Consider the following 19,158-nt stretch of genomic DNA (forward strand, 5'->3'; position numbering starts at 1 on the left):
ATAGTGCTCTCAGTTTGTTGCCACAGACGATGTTGTAAGAATGAATAATTTTTTAAGTTGGCCATATAAAAAAAAAGATCTCTACATGCGGCACTAGAAGTTTACAAATTATAAGTTTCTAAATTTCTGTAATTCAGAATTTTAATATTTTCAAATTTTGAACTTACAATTAGAAAACTACTGAATTTATACATGTAAAAATTTCCAAACTCCTATATTTCTAAATTTAAAAATCTGAACATTTTTAGGGACTATAATATTTGAAAATTTCAAAATTTTTTGATTTTAAAATATTTTAATTTAAAAAATTGGTGTATTTCTCAATTTCTAAATTTGAAAATTAAAAATTGTTAAATCTGTGAATTTTAAAACTTAAAATTTTCTAAATTTGAAATGTTTCGCGCGGCATCCATTTAGTTATCAAAAATGGGAAAATTCGCGGGTGTTTAACTTATCCATCATTATTCAAATGTTATTTCTCTTTATTGACTTATTTTTGTTCACCGAGTATATGATCACGGAATGAAATAGTACTAATTGGTGGGAGTCTACTGAAGTTAGCAGAATTGCGCAGAATGATTATGATCTCCCAGTGAGTGGATAATAGTTGACATTTTAAAAGAAATGGCATCCTTCAAAAAGATAAATACTAAAGTATTTGCAAGATCAGGGCCTGAATTAACACCGGATAATATATATTGGAAAAAGTATACTGTGAGTATGTTGTATCCACAGCAATACTAAAAATTTAGTTATTATTGCGATATATTAGCTAATTAATGATACCCACGTGCGCAGTACTTAACCTATTAGATTGTGTATAAATTGTGAGTGATAAAAATATTATTATTTTAACAGGCTCCCGTTTTAGTTAAGGAATTTGGACCAATAGATTATATTGATTTTTCACCTGTAGAACCACATTATTTTGCTGTAACATGTTCTGTGAGAGTACAACTATATAATCCAATTACAAAACTAGTCACAAAAAATCTTAGCAGATTCAAGGAAGCTGCTTATGGTGGTTCTTTTCGTAATGATGGAAGGCTATTGTGTGCTGGTGGAGAAGAAGCAGTAATTAAATTATTTGACGTCAATACAAAAAGTCTTCTTCGACTTTTTTCTGGACACAAAGCTGCTGTACATAGAACTTTTTTTACTGCGGATAATCATCATATTGCTTCATTTTCTGATGATAAGAGTGCAATAATATGGGATATACCTACCGAAAAACAGACTGCATCTTTTAATGATCATTCAGATTACATAAGAGCTGGGGCAGTTAGCCCTATTTCCACAGATATATTATTATCTGGTGGTTATGATAAAAACATATACATGTATGATACAAGGACAAATAAAAAAATTCTTAGTGTTAGCCATGAAGCTCCTGTTGAAAGTTTATTGTTTTTACCATCTGGTGGAATATTTTTGTCTGCAGGTATATTATATTTGATATAGTTATTGTGTAAAATAATATTATATAAAAAATTATATATTTTCTACTGTTGTATGAAGGTGGAACAGAAATCAGAGTCTGGGATGGTTTGGCTGGTGGTAGGCTACTGGCAAAAATATCCCAACATCATAAAACTGTAACATGCCTAAAAATAGCTTCAAATGGTCATAGAATTTTGTCTGGTTCATTGGATAGACATGTCAAAATTTACGACTCTGGAACATATAGAACTGTTCATTCCTTGGATTATCCCAACTCAGTCCTTAGTATAGGAATTAGTGTAAGAATAAATTCTTATTTTATGTTACTAATGATATCTTAAAAGTACTAAATATAATTTGTAATTACAGCCAAATGATGAAACTATAGTAGCTGGTATGGTTGATGGTTTAATTTCTGTCAGAAGAAGAGAAGAAGATGTAGGAAATGAAAAACCACAAAAGAAGAAGGTATCATATAGGCGTTCAGGGAAAAATTTACACACGCCACAAGTAGATATTGTAGTCCAAGAGGAAATGAAAGAAATTATGTCCAAACATGATGCTTGCTTAAGGAAATTCCAATATTCTAAAGCATTGGATTGTGTAATGATGAGTTATGTGGTAAATAAAGCACCACATGTTACAGTTGCTCTCATGCAAGAGCTTATCAGAAGGCAGGGCTTAAAACAAGCACTTGCTGGTAGAGATGGCAAAAGTCTTGTAAATATTCTCAAATTTTTAAATAAACATGTGGGAAGCATTCGATTTGGAAGAGTACTATTACATGTAGCTAATGTACTAATGGGTACGTTGTTAATTTTTCTACTTTTTATTACCCATAAATATATTAATATCCAAATCATTAATAGATATTTACGAAGATCATCTGGACGAACTTGCAGCAGAACCACGAAAAATGTTCAGTACGTTAGCAGCCAAATTAGAAGAAGAAGAGAGTTTAATATTAGCGTTATCAGAGCTGCAAGGAAAATTGCATATCATATTATCAGCTGCAGAAATTGTACTTCCTGCGCCAGTGAAAGATAATCAAATTCTAGAACCCTCAAGCGCTGCGCAAAAGAATTTGATTTTAAGTATAGCATGAATATAATGCATTGTATTATATATGTTTGTATCATAGGAAGAGTCTGTAAAGTAAAGAACAAATCTGGCTCATCTGAAGGAAAATGACAGCCAAGAAGAATAGGATACTACCATCTGCAATAACATTCACGTATTGGCACACATTATGCCCAATTTACAACAGGCATTTTTGAAATCTGTAAATAAAACTTTCGCAAATATATGCATACTTTCGTAAGCAAGCTGTTTCATTGCGCACGTTACGAACTACATTAGAACGCAATTTTGTTTTATAATTGATTTTACATTGAAATTTATATTTATAACAGAATTACCGCGGCGATTTAGTATACAAAAATATGAAGTCCGATAGTTTATTGTAAAGTTATTTATTGAAGAAACTGAAAGCATTTTACGATCATTATTTTTACATGTATATTAAAATTTATATTTTTATGCGCGCTACTTGCGCGCGTCGCCAAAAACGGTTTTTTATTTTTAAAAATTTGGGGCAATTTCTGGGCATCGGAATGATGGGATTTATAAGTAAGTAAATTTGCAAATACATGTTTTTATTCATATTTATTTTCAAACACTTTTGTACATCAAATGACTTAATATATTTTATTAAAAGATAAATACATTATTAACACTTAATTCTAGGTCGGAATTATTAGAATAATGTGTACATATTAGTGTGCGCTGTAGTACAGTATCTTGTAGAAAGCTAATAAAAATCTGTTCAGAGAATAAAGATAATGTAGCAATTAATTTGCTTCTAAAAAGTTGCAGAAAACTGTAAGTTATGGAAGAAAATGTGATGAATGCATAAATCGAATGGTTGCTTTCTTGCGCTGTATTAAATGTCGTTCACATTAGGCTATTTTGACAGGTATTTGCTTAATCTGAACGCCCCCTTAAGCAGGTTCGACGCAGCGACACCTAGAGATACGCAGAACTACAAGAGAAACTTCGCTGATGGTGTAATTACCGTTGAAGTGTAATCAATTAATTGCCGGCAGAATCCGGTGGATACTTTACACGTGTTCATCATAGTTCAGCAGTTTGTTGTTAGATGGCGCTGTTAACAGCATTTGTGGCGGTTTTTTTAAAAGATTGTTTCCTTTTTTCTTGATGTATTTATATGCGTATCATTTTCAATAATTTCTATGCTCTATGGTGATCATCGGAGTCATCGGTCAAGATGAGTTTTGTTATCAATGTCGTCGATCAAGAAGAATTCTATTTGTACTTGTGAACAAATGATTAATGTTTAAAGCTATCGTCGTTTGACCATGTTCAATTTTATTTTAAAAACAAAATCGTTCGCTATTCATTCTATAATCAAACCTTAATTCAAGAACACGTGTTAAAATCAAATTCAACATCAAGTCCACTAAAATCAGTTATTTTGCAAAGTTATTAATTTATTGATTATTAAAGTATAGGAAGACAATTCCTATGTAAACGGTACATGTAGCGTCTTCTAGCGATAGAATAGGCGAACTAACGAAAGCCGTGTTCCCGCCGAGTGTAGTTCACCCTGTTCGCCGGACAGATGGCGCCACTTGACTTCGAAAAATCAAAATTGCTCCAATTTAAAAACTACTTACGTTATCATTAAGAGTGGTCAATTTAACGTTTTTGGGTTAAGCCTCTTTGTAAAAAATTTACTGCGCATGTCTATCTTTTATGGTTTAGGACTGCGCAGGGGGTCAAGGTTAACTGATTAATTACCCGTGCGTAGCACCGGCGTTTCACAAGTTAGTAATTAAATTATTAAACAAAAAGTTTAATTAAGTTATGCACTGTATGAAAAGTGGTAAAAATCCACTAGTTTTAATAAATATCGAATGACACGAATCGTTAGCTCCTATGTACTAAAATCTTAATATACTTAAAAACGATCATGTTTGAAGTATAATCGACCAGAGAATTTTTTACTTTTGTTCTTACAACACTACATCACATGTAAATGGCTAAATGCATATTATAGTGCAGTCTTACTATATGCTACTCTATACGACTTGTTAAGTAAATTTTCCACATAAACTATCACGCATACTAGTAACACTCTCTTGCCATTGTATTGAACTGAAAAATTTAGGAATTTAAAATTTTCAAACTTGCAATATAAATGTTGGAAGTAGTTTCACCATTCATATAGCTTTTTCACAATCTTTTCCATTTCTAATATCGTGTTTAGGATCATATAGCAAAACTTCACTATATTTACGTTTATACAATATAAATTATTAAGGCGTGTATCAAATTTACTTATTCCCATAAATCAGAGTTTATAATTGTATAATTTATTTCATAAAACTTCCTTTTTAAGACTTTTTTGCCAGGCAGCAGAGGATGGTTTATTGGGCATCACCCATCCAATTGGAATTGGTGAAGCATCACTATCGGTGCTTATATACTTATCCCAAGCAGATCTACATACAAAATAATTATATTATTGTAAAACTATAATGTTTGTATCTAGTTAGTATCTACTAGAAACTATTTAATAACAATAATATTCTTACCTTACAGCGATAAAACCGGTTAAATCTGTACTATATTGATCAGATGTCATTTTTTTTCCAAATAATACTTTTTCCCATTCATCGAAAACGTTTTTTTTCTGCTTTTCAATTCTATTTTCGTTGTCAGTCTTTAACATTAACTTCAAACCCTGTTCTTCTATGGAATATTCGTGATCGAGCGTTGACCACTGTGTTGATAACTTAGCTGTAAATAAAAAAGCATTTGTCAATTTAATTCTTAAAATATTTAATAAAAGCAACTAGCATTATAATAATACCAATAATATTATTAAATGCTTCGTCAGCTGCTGCAGATAAATGTTCTCCTCGTGCTCTGGCAATATTGACTTTAACGTTTCTCAAATTTTGTAATTCTTGCAACAATCCAAGATATTTCCTTGCATCATTTCGTTTTCCTCTTACATCAAATAGAATCATATCAGCATCTTTTCGCAGACTTTCTTCTTGTTTTTCTTTTTCTATTACAGCTTGTTTCTTTCTAATCCACGAATCAATGTGAGCATGCATTCTTGCTCTGTTTTCCATCCTCATTAATTTTTCATTTTTCCATTTCTCCCTTTTAATTTTTTCTCTTAATCGCTTCTTCTTACGCTTTTCTAAGTCTTTATTTAATTGACTCAAAAAATGTGGATCTTGAATAGGTTTTAATAGTTTAACAATTTCTTCTTTTGCTGTATTACAAATGTTTACTTTCTCTTGCCACTCTTCTTCCGACAAATTTTGATTATCTTTAAGTTCTGAACAAATTGTTTTTAACTTTTCATTTAATTTGTATACTGACGTTATAATATTTTTAGTAACTGCAATTTTAGATTTTTTACATTTGTTTCTCTGGTCACTTATATTTTTAGTTTCTTCACCTTCTAAAAGAAATTGCTCAATATCTTGCTCATCAGTTTGGCGTTTGGCTGCATTAATTACTAATGTAGGATCCTCATTAGTATTATCAAAGGTCGTACCAATTGGATAAATATAATTTTGGTATACATTTACGTTACAACTTGTATTATAAATACCTTGATTCATTGGGGTATATACATTATAGGATGGGTCCATACAGCTTTGTGTAGGACCCTTCAAGAAACTTTGATCATTAAACATAATTATTCAAAATTAACGTTTAATTTGGAAAAATATAAAGTACCTTAATACTACTCGCTCTCTTAATGCATTAAATAAGTATTTTAATTCGTTTACAAATTGTATGTTAGCTGAAAATATAATTTCTCATAACTTTTTATGATGTCTTAACAAAATTATTAGGCTTTTGTCTCTTAACACATTTCCATTATTTCTCCTTCTTTAGGAAGTTGAGCTTCTGCTTCTCTTAATACTTTTTCTGCTTCAATATAATCTTCAACCTCTTTTAAATCCTGTTCAGTATCCAAAATTTTTTTAAGTTCCTCAAATGCTTTTACAAGACGTCTTTGACAATCTGGCACCATCATGAGTGATTCTTGAAGTACTTCTTCTTGTTTTTTTATATCATATCCATCTTTATCTGTAACAAAAATAAGATACTGAAAATAGTTGTCTTAAAAAAAAATTTGTATACTTTTGTGTACATGAGTATGTTGATAAACATTGTTATAAGTAATATAGAATCTGTTTAGCATGAATATATATGGTAAAATTTTGACATAGTTAGCAATACCATAAGAATGCTGGGTAAATAAGGTAATCAAATGGTCTTTACAATGAATTGTGCACAAATTTTTAGTTACTGCTTAATCAAAGTAAAAACTACTTTTCAGATGTGAATACCATACATGCTGAATGAACATAAGAAAATAGTCTGGTTATTAGGGCAACGTAATTTTTACACATAAAATTTTTATTCAGATGCAAATTACTATTAACAGAAATTGATCAGCTATATCCAACAGACTTCTTTGATAGATCACGAAACACCCTACAAGAATGCACATTTACGATTGCTTTTTCAAACAAAGATTTTGAACTTTATTAGTATTCATGAATATTTGATTTATTCCCTTCAGGATTTAATTTGCGACAGTGACTGTTTGCAAAATTTTTGTATTCTTTTTCTGACAATTATTTTGTAATACAATAAGAACATCTGTTTCACATGTTTTAAGATGCAAAGAAAATTTATAATGATACTTTGGCTTTTACTATTACCTAATACAAATTCCGTTAAAAATGTTCGAATTATATGAAATTAAAATATAAAAACAGAACACACAAAATTTAAAATAAATAATTTGTCAAATTAGATCCATATAGTAATGTTTATAAAAACAATATACTATTAAATTCATAGCACTACTTGAATTAACTAAAGTTCTTATGATAGTGCTGTTTAGGTAAAAATTTTACTGTACACATTTGTATTAGATAGACTTTACATGGTTTTCTGAAAAATTAAACCTTTCAACGTTTAAAAAAATAAACTGAAAAATATACGGAAGCGTTTAAACAAATAACACAGCTATTGAAAGGATTTAATTAGCTGAAAAGACTAACATGCTTCCGAACACATTTTTCAAAATATCCTCACCCTGTTCCTTTAACTTTTGTATCCTTTCACGTTGCTGTGCTGCTTCTTTCTCATAAGTGACTTTTTCTTTCGCGAGACGTTTCACTACTCCAGTTTTAATTTTTAGAGTTCTTATACGAGGATCGGACATTGTTTTAACTTAAATATTTTACCTCAAATGTTGGGAATGAAGTGGTCAGTGATTAAAAAAGTATTCCCTTATAAGGCAAGATGAATAGCTAAAAGAAATCAAGAGGAACCGTGTGTCGTATAGGTTATACCGATTTATAGCCGGAGACTTATACTCCATTAAGTGATGTTCTAATGACATGATACTTATCGAAAATGTCGATAACTTGAATCGATTATTGCATTTTTGCGTTATAAATTATATTTTTAAAATATTATATTAAAAATAGTATAAAATGTATTTTACATAAAATATTTTACGATAAATCATGTTTTCTTGAAAATATTTATATATTTATTTATTAGTAGAAACTAATATTTACAACTTTTAACTATTTATAGTTTTAATTTAAAATTTAAATAATTATTACTGTACTAAAAACTGACAGAGCTTTTTGCATTGACCTTCACACAAAAATAATATTGATCATCGATATATATTTATGAACATACGGCAAAAGGTACAAATAATCGTAATTTTGAAGAAATAATGATGGAATTACTTACAATTGCATTTACTACTATTTTTATTTGTAAAATAAATCGTACGTAAGTTTTATTTGTTATCGACGTAAGTTAGAATTAATAATTTCGCGCCATTTAATTTCGAACGTTCGAGAGTTGCAGGAAACTTCAAGCGGTATCGCAGTCGTATCCCCCCACACTTCCGCAGAAAAACGCTACATCGTGTCTGCATTGAAAGGTGCAGTAAGAGAAACAGAAGGGTTAATTGTGTATTAGTTTATACTTGATTCTCCGAGACATGTAACGAACAATAGTGACGGGATTACAATGCAAGACGACATTTTTCCGGCTGCAGAGAAAATCCTTTCCGACATCGAAAATGTGGTGAAGAAGAATCCGTCACTGTGAGTGTTTTCTTAGATACATTACGAGGGCGGAGTCTTTAAAAATATCTGTGAAATGTGCCTTTAAATTCTTAAGTTCGATATATTAACATGTTTTGTAGATGTTGTAACGATATAATCATTATGTTTTAATTTTGACTCAATTAAATTATAAATATTGTCTTTATACGTGTCAATCAAACACGAGTATACATACGACGCTTCGTAAAAGGTTTGCACGGTAAATACAGTGTCAGTAATGTTGGTATCTGATATCTAACGATAGGAAACTGGCGCCATCGCGATTATTATATCTTATTATTTATGATTATATATGTATATATATATATATATATATATATATATATATTATCTGCTTACATGCATGCGTATAATGACGCACATAAATTATTAATATACCATCCAAATAATTAGTGAAAGTCTCATAACGTTAAAAGTATAATAGTACAAAAACCTTACACAATATCTCGATATTATCGCGATGTAAATATTTTTTTATCATTTTTATTACTTATACAAATATAGTTAAAGCAAAAGTTTAATTATTGATAATGCAAATAGATATTAATTACTGTGTAGATGGTAATAATATTATAGTTGAAGAATATAAAAAATCATTAGATGATTTAACTTTTGCGAACGATCTCAATTGGTCGACTTTGATTTTAATGTGGTATTGCAGATTAGTATTGCATAGGTCTCTAATGATCGATGTAAAATATTAGGAGTCGTTATTTAGTAACTTTGAAGGTATAAATAATTCAAATTACATACGTTTAATATATGGTGTAAGCATAGAAGTTTACACACCAATGTGGTTGGCTAAGTAAGGTGATTGCGTGGATGGCAATGTGGAAATCCTAGGATCAATTTCTTGGTTATTCACAATTGTTTTTTGATTCAACTTTTTATAAGCGCGATTCAACACGAGCGACGGTGAAATGTGAACAGTGTCAATTTTTAAATTTCCTAATTCACGAATATTTAAATTCCTGAATCCTCTAAATCCTAAATTTAAAAATTCCCAAATTCTCTTCTTTTCAAATCTTCAAGGTTTCAAATTTTCAAATTTGTGCTTTGAAACTTTCAAACTATCGAATTTCCAAATTTCAAATTTTCAAATTCGAAAATTTAAAATACGTAAGTGACACCGTTAAACGAAAGTTGTTTCGCTTATATAGTCAATCCCACATTTGTTCCGCTGCTGCAGCCCGATTCAAAGTCACATCCTAGCTCCTAGGTAACTTTAATTACTTGTATCTTTAAGATTTCTGAGTAATTGCACCTAACATTTTTCATGTGTCATCACAGACCTGTATATTAGTGATCTGCAAAGATACATTAAAATAGAAGTCAATGAAGATTCTTCCTTCGTTAAGCGGAAACGTAAGTTACCATTATTCCCGTGTAATTTCAGAAAAAGTTTCGAAATAGTCCCCGCAGAAGATAACGAAAATAAATCTCCGGTGTTTCATCAGGAAGACTACCTTGGTTTAGCATCGTGGTGCGTGCAACCGCTTTACTGCTACGCATATCGCCGACTTTTCGAACTTCGCCAGAATAAGCATAGACGAGAGGAGCCTAGTACAGTAGCAAGATGGTTGCTGGGCGCTTTATTATTAAATCCAGACGTGACAACGTTCTGGAACATGCGACGGGAGTTAGTAAGGTGTCACAAATTAGAGGCATCCGAAGAATTCGCTTTTTCGCGATTAGTGCTTTATCATAAGCCGAAATGTTTCGAGGCATTCGCCTACAGGCGATGGTTACTGTCGTACATATTGAACGCTAAGGATACCCGTTACGATCCTGAGCCAACAGAGTCACCGTTATGTACGGAATTGGATATTGCTGCCACGTGCGCAGATAGATACGCGAGTAATTATCACGCGTGGAGCCATAGACGTCATATAATAACTCTTCGTGAATCGCGGGGATTCACTTATCCGACGCTCGAAACCGAATGGAAGAATTCCCTTGCTTGGTGTCAGCGACACGTGTCGGACTACAGCGGGCTTTCCTATCGACAGTTTTTGCTGAGGAAGTACATGTTCGAGTTGAAAGAACCGTCGAGGGAACCGTTTAGAAAGTGTCCCGATGTCGGTGAACAACATATAGAGGAACTGTTTGCTTACATTAAAACTAACATCAGTGATACGGAGGACGCTCATAAACTACAGAGGCTGTTTTACACGACCAACGCGGAATTGAGATCAACGTCCTTGAGAACAGAACAACAAACGTATTTCCGTGCTTTGTCTTACTGGTTGGAAGAATGTCGCGCGAACGACAGCGGTATTTGCATGTACTACGGCCACGAATCTCTTTGGTGTCATCGCAGGTTCCTTGCGTATATTCTTGCTCGATTTATTGCAACCTATGGGAAACATTCCACCTGTAGAGACAAACACGATGTCAAGAGTGAATCGATGGGAACGAAAGATGTTGAGAAAATGGTGGTCACGGCGAACGACGATGTGACTTTATACCATGATTTTCTCGTGCAAGCTTTCCGTGCCTCGTCCGAAAAGATCACCAATCTTGCGATGAAACGAGATGAACATGAAAAAATGCTTGTAGAAAGATTTCTCAAGTTTCTGAAAAGTATTGGGTTTGAGGTTAGATTGTGATTCTGTTAGTCCCAGGTGAAATGATAACTTTCGGTAAAATAAAAGGAAAAGGAAGGAAAAAATGGTATGTACATTATGAGATGCGCCGGATCTGCCAGAAAGTTCTGTCCATTTTTAAGCTATTGCAGTTTTTTACTCTTGAATGTGTTATGAGCAGATTATAAATAGTGATCACTACATTTGTGTTTGTAAATGGTTTGTGCCATAATTACATAACTAGGCCTAAACAATCCTATATCAAATACATGAAAGAGAATGTAATTCAAATGAAATTAAAAACCTAATATGACATCAGAAGTTGGAAAATTACTGTGCATGCTACATAAGTTAGCATGAATTTTAAATTATCAGAACAATTATTTCATTATTTATTCATAATTTATAAATATATAATAGTTTCATTATTTATACTTTTGAATTTCTTCATAAAAAATTACAGTAGGTTTAAAGTATTTAATCAGTAAATAAAAGCAAATACATGTTCTATTTATAAAATTTTTTAACATATGACTAACATTATAGTGCTTTTAATAGTATAAATTTTAAGTTTTCAAAATGTAGATAATTTTTTTATAAGAATTTGGCTTTCCTGTATTTGTATTCAACTATAAATTTTCTTGTATTCTCATTGTTGCATATTATTTGATGAAGTAAGTCAGTCTCTTATCAGCAGGCTATATGCAGAGGAATGTAAATCTACACACTGCACTCACTGTTCATAAATGAATAAATTTAAAAAATGTATATTACACTGAATGAGATTTCATTTATAATTTATATGTACCAATTCTGCGTTAAGTAGTAAATTTGAGTTACTTATGTCTTGTAATGCTATTTTGCAAGTATGAAATTTTTAGCATTTTCATATTTGTAATATTAAATAATTACTGATTTATGCATGAACACAAAGTTGCCATACTTTTTGTTTTGCTTTACTAACAAGATATTTGCTGTAAACTGTAGTGTTCAAACCTGGTTATATAAGTGCAATTTGCACTACATGTGTAAAATTTATTTACTTACTATATATGGGAAGATTACTTTTTTAATATATTAATTGTTATAAATTAATTTATATTACATAGTTAAGTCAATTAGCAAGACTTGACAGTCTAGGGACACCATTAATATTATGAAATCATGACATATAAAGTGGATGATAGAATATAAAAGGATGTCAGATCATTCTTTTTCATGTACTCGTATTAATTTTATCAAGAACTTCTTATTAGAATATACCATGAGCAATTCTGTTTTCTAATTATGTTATGTTTAGAGAGTGCACGATTAATGTTATTTATCGATTGACCAGATGTATAAGTAGTATACTAAAAAATTTGTGTTGAATAATCTTTAGTTATTTCTTATAGTGTTTACAATGTAGAAACTAGATAGTGGATGCAAGTTCCAAGTGAAATAGAAATAAAGAAATATGATACTTCAAAAAGCGTTAACATGTTTGAAAATAGAAAAGTATCTTACAAGTCAGAAATTTTATTGACAAGTACCAGTCAGTTGATTTATATGATCATTACAATGTAACAAAGGATCTATGATTGCATCTAAATCATAGATTTTATTTATTGTTAAAGATAGATGTTATTAAAGATATACGAGGAAACTATGGGACTATCTTGAGATGCAAGTCAGATAGCATTATACTTGCTAATGTTCAGGAAGAGTTTGTTTGACACCAGGATTCTAATTAAGTCAGTTTCAAACATGATCCATCATGCTTAGTTATAATTTTCCAGAAAATTATTGTCAGCCGAAAGCAAGCCTTAGCAGAGAATGTACTATGAATATCATTAAAATGACGGTTTCGTATTTAATCAAGTAATTTATTATAAATATCAATAGAACAAACAGGACAGTTGATAAGGTCCATTTATATCACTGCATTCAAGTTTTAGTAAGAAGTAATGAACTAGTTACCAAACAAAATTTGTATCATCTAATACAGAAGATATGAATCTTCAAAGTTACTAGTTAACATTGATCTGAAAGGTTGGGAGTGGAGATTTGAATTAGAAAAATAAGTCTCATTTAAGAAAGTAGTTGAAGGTCGATGACTATATTTTCTAGAATATTTGAATACTATATTTGAAAAATTATCAGTAAACAGTTGAATAGTACTGAATGAGTAATATTTCACTACATTCATCAGTTATAATTTGTGTATAAATATGTTCTATAAATGAGCACAATAATAGCAAGTATTAGCTATATGTTTCCATATATGTAAACAGAACTCTTTGGCAGACTTAATATAACTGTGTATAAATAACACAATAATTGTTATTCTATATTCCAGGCAGATGTTATTCCTAGGCGTGTACTACCCATGAATTGTATCTCTCATTAGTGCTCTCTCGTGTGACCCATTCGCACGGCGATAAATGATAGCGCCGTTCCAATACGTAAGATTTAATCTGTAATGTAGACGAGATGGAATGAGTATCAATATTTATTTTTGAAACGTTTATGGTGTATCGTTCGAAGAAATTTAAAATGACTGGATATGACATTTACGTCGTAATAATCAAAGGCAAGGAATCGATCAGCGTTTGATTTTCTAAATGCTGTCCACCATTCAGGAGAATATTAATTATAATTGCGTGATACAAAAGAAAAGTGTCTTTTGAGGCTATATGGAAGTATTATAGCAAGACAAATATGTATAGTGGGATGTTGATAAAAGTTCGAGAAAAAAAAAAGATGTTAGTTTTGTAATCGTATGTTTTTAGTCACCTTAGAATAGCGAGGTCTGCATGCAGGCCATTTTACATCATCAGGCCAGTTGTTTTGACGCGACTACGTACATATGCGACATTGGCCACGTTGTCCTTCTTTGGCACGACAATCTGACCAAAAATAAACTTTTAGACTTTTGACTGAACTTGTCAGTCTACCCGGAACGGTTGTTGAGCGTGTGCGATCGTCAGAATTTTTGGCCACAAAGTTCTATAACTTCCGTTTCATTGTTACAAGTTAATAAAGTTCAGTAAATCCTGTCAACAGTTTTGTCTTTTGTTTACAAAAAGTTCTAAATCGTATGTGCATAAACTTTCGCGTTATAAGAACCTGTATAATCTTTGTCATTTAATAACCTCCAACTTTCAAAATTAACGGCATGCAGTGAATAAAAAAAATGAACACACTATGACGTTTCTTGTGCATTAAGGATAAGGATGTCTCCCGCGTGAATGAAATAAACAAGATATTATTAAAGATATATAATAATTAGTGATAATTGACGCGAATTCGTGATGTTCATCAAGGTCAGTGATGGGCAATACAAGTGTTCGCCGCAGAGCTCGTGATTCATGGGCTCGAGTGTGCACAACAACGACATCGAATTCATTTTCCCATTCGTAACAATCGAACGAGAACAGTGTTTACAAAATACATATTACAAATTGCCACTAGATCTATATTACTAGTTGAGTGAATTCTCTCTCACATGGACTTTTGCGTACATTAGTGCCGCTTTTCCGATATTAAGTGAACAGAGATTCGCGATTGCAAATTTACAAATTTATACATGTTCGATTTCTCGAATTTTGCAATTTAGAAGCTTGCAAATTTAAAAATGTTCAAATTAGCAAATTTCTGAATTTTCAAATTTTCGAATTTAAAATCTTCAAATTTGTAAATGGTGGATCTCTTTCTATATTGCCAGTTGTATGAAATTTTAAGTCCTATAGTCCCATCCGTGCTCTGAATATCGAGCATTACTCGCGGGTACAGTTACCCATCACTGATCGATTCGAATTCGCAGTGAATGTGTTAACCGTATTTTCCTGTTTTCGTTAATATTTTTTATTTAATTTCTTTGTTAGAATTCTAAAGTATTTGTTTTTAAAGTTATTTTATCGCAAAATTAGACTTTACTTTACGAATCTATTACTTTTTCACCAAGCAACATTAAATTAGCTATTTGTGTAGTTAAAACAATTAAGTACATGTTATAATAGTTTAAATTTTGATTTTATTTTGTCAATATGTGTGCTATAATTCTGCACAATTATTTCAGTGTTTTTTGTAGTTCTGTCAAATTTTGTTATTTGCACTGGTGGGTTTAACCTACAAGAGACTTGAGTTACAAAATTCCTATTAAAATTATGTACTGGCCACCATATTATATTGAAATTGTTAAAATGTTTGGATAGATCTGAATATTGAAGAGTTGGGATTTTAGAATGTAAGGATATAGAAATTTAGAAATTGTGAAATTTGGGAATTTTTGAATTTGATAATTTAATAAAATGAAAAATTGAAATTTGAGTTTGAAGATTTCAAAATTTAGGAATTTGGAAAGTGCGAAGTTTTAAAATTTCAAAATTTAGGAGTTTGAAAATTTGAAATTTAGAATTTGAATATTAGAGCACAATTTATGAATTTGGAAGTTTGTGCATTTTAGAATTTAAGTACTTAGGGGTTTGAAAATATTGACATTTAGGTATTAGGAAATTTTCGAATTTGAATATTTGAAAGTGGGGAAATTGTATACTTGGAAAATTTTTAATTTATGTGTTCGGGAATTTGAAGATTTGCAAATTTGAAAACTTAATTCGGTCTTCTGAAAATTTTATATAAATAATATAAAATCTCAAAGTTTTGGTTAGCTGTATCATCACTTTGTATTTTAGTCTCGAACAAGCATTGTTTAATTTACTTGAAATATATTTTGTGGCAGTAGCATTATTTCACGTACCTTGGTGGGTTATTGTTCGGCGCGTATGGTGGAAAATCGATCAATAATCGCAGATGTTGTCGTTGACCATGTGCGATCAATCGATAACGTAGTTTTCGAGAATGGGGTAATATGTGGTCTTCGATTAATCAAGAACCGCGGTAAGTTTTGTTACTGTTTCGGATACGGTACTATTAACGATTTACTCTTAATATATTATTGGAATCTCGCACGTGACTATTCCCTAATACTTCTATTGGCCGATTGATTCGATTGTGCCACGACGAGGCGGTCGATAGGCATCCTCAGAAATTCCACTAGTGCGGTACGTTAAAGAAGCAACGTTGAACGTGCACTGGCGGGTCGGACAAGTTTTTTTTTCGTTTGTTCGTTTGCCGGAAATCGAGTATTTCTCGGAAGTGAGGTTTCATGGCGTCTGAGACTAGTTCCGCGATTCCAGATAATCTTCAAGGCTTTTCGAAACAGAATCAAATGCAGATCCTGCCAAATACAGGTAAGACAATGTTCATTTACTAATTATCATGTTATTTAACCAGTTAACTGTGGTGATCTTTTTGCAAAGCGCGCATCAGTGTGTGTCGCGATAATCAAGCGATGACGAGTTAGCTCTTAAGAATTTATGAATCTATCTCAAATCATTTACACTTTTTATTTGTTTATTTCATTTCGTGTTGATCTTTAAACATTTTAAACACATTACAATGTAATATGAATATAATTTAGTTTTCGCGAAAATTACGATTTAAGTATCAAATTGTAACAAAATTTCACGCATGATGGATATAGTTGTTATGACACAAAATTCTGCCACATTTCCATGACGGATATAGTCGTCAAACACACTTAACTGGTTAATAATATACTAACTTTTAAAGTACGGATCCTACCTCTAAAATGTAAATGATAGTGCGGTCTCATCTGTAGATTCCTTAAAATGGTTCTTAATGTGTATTTTTTGATATTTTAATATTATACAAACTGTATATTAAAATTCATAACATTTGTATTTAGGAAAACAAATTTCAGCTGTCTCGTACTTTAAAAGTTGAAATAAAATTCACGTTTTCTTTAACTGTTCAAGTAATTGAATATTTCTATTGAATTTTGAGAAAATTAAATTTAATTTTACATTATTCTTTTCTTAAACTCTCTTATTTTTTTATGAGAAGTGTGATTCGTGTTAGGTTATCATGCTACGAAAAATAAAACACCACTTTGAAGATTAGAAATGGACTTTTTATATGTTAATAATAGAAGATAAACCTTATGAAATCTATATGATTGTGAATATAATTTATATTGAGTATTAAATAAGGAAAATGGTAAATAAGTGGAGATTGCAACTTTTGTGAGAGAAACCTTTTTAACTATATTTACGCATATATACATTTAGCAATATTTAATGTAATAGTATATGAATAGTTACATACAATAGCTGTACAGAAATAAATAAGAAATACGTAACAATATTCGTTCAACTTTTTCTGTTCGCTAAAGATAGGAAAAGATTATAAACTATTAACTTTTAATGTAAAATTTAAATTTGGCGCCATCGGAGTCTTATACATACATACATACATCACATTTTAAAGTGAAAACTATTAAAGCTTTAAGCAAGTTTTTTATTCTTTAAAATTTGATAACGAGGTACAAAATGTTATGAAAGTTTGTCAGTGATTTCTTTCTACAATATTACAAACAAATTTTGTAACAAATTCACGAATAATCTATACGGTGTACAAATACAAATGATGAATAACTGGTAAAGTGGTATATACTACATCTCACTAATTTCGCTAATAATAAAAGTAACTTTACTATATTTTCAATGAAATATAGTTTTATAAAAAAAAAAACACAAATTACTTTTGAGAGTCATGTATGAAAGGAAATTATATTTTTTCACTTCAGAAAGTATATTTTGATTTCTATGGATATTATATTAAGTTGTACTAACAATAAGCACGATCATCTTCTAATATAAGTAGTAACCAAACCTAACCTAATGTGAATAATTCTAACCGAACATTACACACAATGAATCGTACTAATCTAATCTATTCTAATACGAATTTGTTTAATTTAATCCAACTGAATCTGAATAGTGTAAATGTAATTTAGTCTAATATAAACGGACCTAATATTAACAAAATATTAGTAGATACAATCTATCTGAACATTATACGAACAGATCTCATTTAATCTAACTTAATATAAACTGATCTAATTTAATTTAATATAATATGAATCTAATCTAACATAATATAAACAGATCTAATTTAACCTAACTTAATAGGAATAGATCTAACTTACTATGAATAGACTTTAATCCAACCTAATATGAGTAGATTAAACGTAACCTAATCTAATCTAACCTAATTTTACCATATTTTTGGATCGACTAAAATACATTTTCTTTTGGTGTCGTTACAATCCTCATACATCTTTATACAGGTCAAGAAGTGCCATTAATGTGCGTTTAAAAATGGCAATATAGAAAGAGTTTATCGCGTTATAATTATAATTTGGTAATTAACGCTCTGAGCTTGCTTCTTCTTGCACCAAATGGAAAGTTACATATTTTTTTCGCGCAATTAAATGTGTAACTTTTTAATCATTTTTGTTACCAAAGAAAATTGGTAAGATATGAAATAGTACCATTTTTTAAACGTTAAGAGATGAACATCTGTTAAACGGTTATAGGCTGTTGTATAGGGAAAATACGAAGAGCTTTTTTGCAGCTCTTCGATAATTTTTTAACGGTACGTAAATGTCATGCGTTCTTCCTTCTTTTCATTCTTTTATCATGCTTTTTTTACTATTATCTATCTACTTGCAATATTCAGAAGTATTTGTGAGTTGAATACATACTTCTAACTTTATAAAATTTTAAACATAAACACTCGGTAGTAGTCCTATTTTGTCATATTTCAATATTATTTAAGTAACTAAACATTTAATTACTGATTATTTATATTTATTATCTTTTTTTCCCTTTATTCGAAATGTTTTGGCCGAGTTGCGGATCAAATGTTTAATTTGATTACTACAAATAACTATTTCTTCATTTAATTTCTTAAAAAATATGATTATATCAATGAACGCTATAAACAATGAGGAAAATGAGAGCCTAAATCAATAAGAAGAATAAAATAACTTCTTGTATTTCTCGTAA

The 19,158-nt window shown here is 30.6% G+C and overlaps 5 protein-coding genes across 5 annotated transcripts in view; 3 read left to right on the forward strand and 2 right to left on the reverse strand.

Annotated features, from left to right (window-relative positions):
- The first annotated feature begins 535 nt into the window (after positions 1–535).
- On the forward strand, positions 536–2,761 carry LOC100876448 (U3 small nucleolar RNA-associated protein 15 homolog). Its single transcript, XM_003707192.3, has 5 exons — positions 536–714; positions 859–1,441; positions 1,519–1,739; positions 1,810–2,245; positions 2,310–2,761. Exons 1-5 carry the CDS (start codon positions 625–627, stop codon positions 2,543–2,545), a joined length of 1,566 nt encoding a protein of 521 aa, XP_003707240.2. The 5' UTR covers positions 536–624; the 3' UTR covers positions 2,546–2,761.
- Positions 2,762–4,435: 1,674 nt separating this feature from the next.
- LOC100882716 (uncharacterized) lies at positions 4,436–6,179 on the reverse strand. Its single transcript, XM_003707164.3, has 3 exons — positions 5,336–6,179; positions 5,058–5,262; positions 4,436–4,964 (listed from the first exon to the last, which is right to left on the reverse strand). The coding sequence occupies exons 1-3, from the start codon at positions 6,177–6,179 to the stop codon at positions 4,841–4,843; spliced, it is 1,173 nt and encodes a 390-aa protein (XP_003707212.1). The 3' UTR covers positions 4,436–4,840.
- Positions 6,180–6,181: 2 nt separating this feature from the next.
- Positions 6,182–7,927, reverse strand: LOC100876558 (Tubulin binding cofactor A). The gene is made up of 2 exons (XM_003707193.3): positions 7,600–7,927; positions 6,182–6,579 (listed from the first exon to the last, which is right to left on the reverse strand). Exons 1-2 carry the CDS (start codon positions 7,727–7,729, stop codon positions 6,353–6,355), a joined length of 357 nt encoding a protein of 118 aa, XP_003707241.1. The 5' UTR covers positions 7,730–7,927; the 3' UTR covers positions 6,182–6,352.
- Positions 7,928–8,115: 188 nt separating this feature from the next.
- On the forward strand, positions 8,116–14,429 carry temp (protein prenyltransferase alpha subunit repeat-containing protein tempura). Its single transcript, XM_003707165.3, has 3 exons — positions 8,116–8,636; positions 10,054–11,330; positions 13,581–14,429. The coding sequence occupies exons 1-2, from the start codon at positions 8,560–8,562 to the stop codon at positions 11,264–11,266; spliced, it is 1,290 nt and encodes a 429-aa protein (XP_003707213.2). The 5' UTR covers positions 8,116–8,559; the 3' UTR covers positions 11,267–11,330; positions 13,581–14,429.
- Positions 14,430–15,656: 1,227 nt separating this feature from the next.
- LOC100883044 (uncharacterized) overlaps positions 15,657–19,158 on the forward strand; it is a 151,359-nt gene continuing 147,857 nt past the window's right edge. Inside the window, exon 1 of the mRNA XM_012294425.2 lies at positions 15,657–16,476. Coding sequence (XP_012149815.1) covers positions 16,392–16,476 — 85 coding nt within the window. The 5' untranslated portion in view covers positions 15,657–16,391. The remainder of the gene's footprint in view (positions 16,477–19,158) is intronic.

The sequence above is a fragment of the Megachile rotundata genome, chromosome 4 (genome assembly GCF_050947335.1).
Source record: "Megachile rotundata isolate GNS110a chromosome 4, iyMegRotu1, whole genome shotgun sequence".
In the NCBI taxonomy this organism is placed as follows: Eukaryota; Metazoa; Arthropoda; class Insecta; order Hymenoptera; family Megachilidae; genus Megachile; species Megachile rotundata.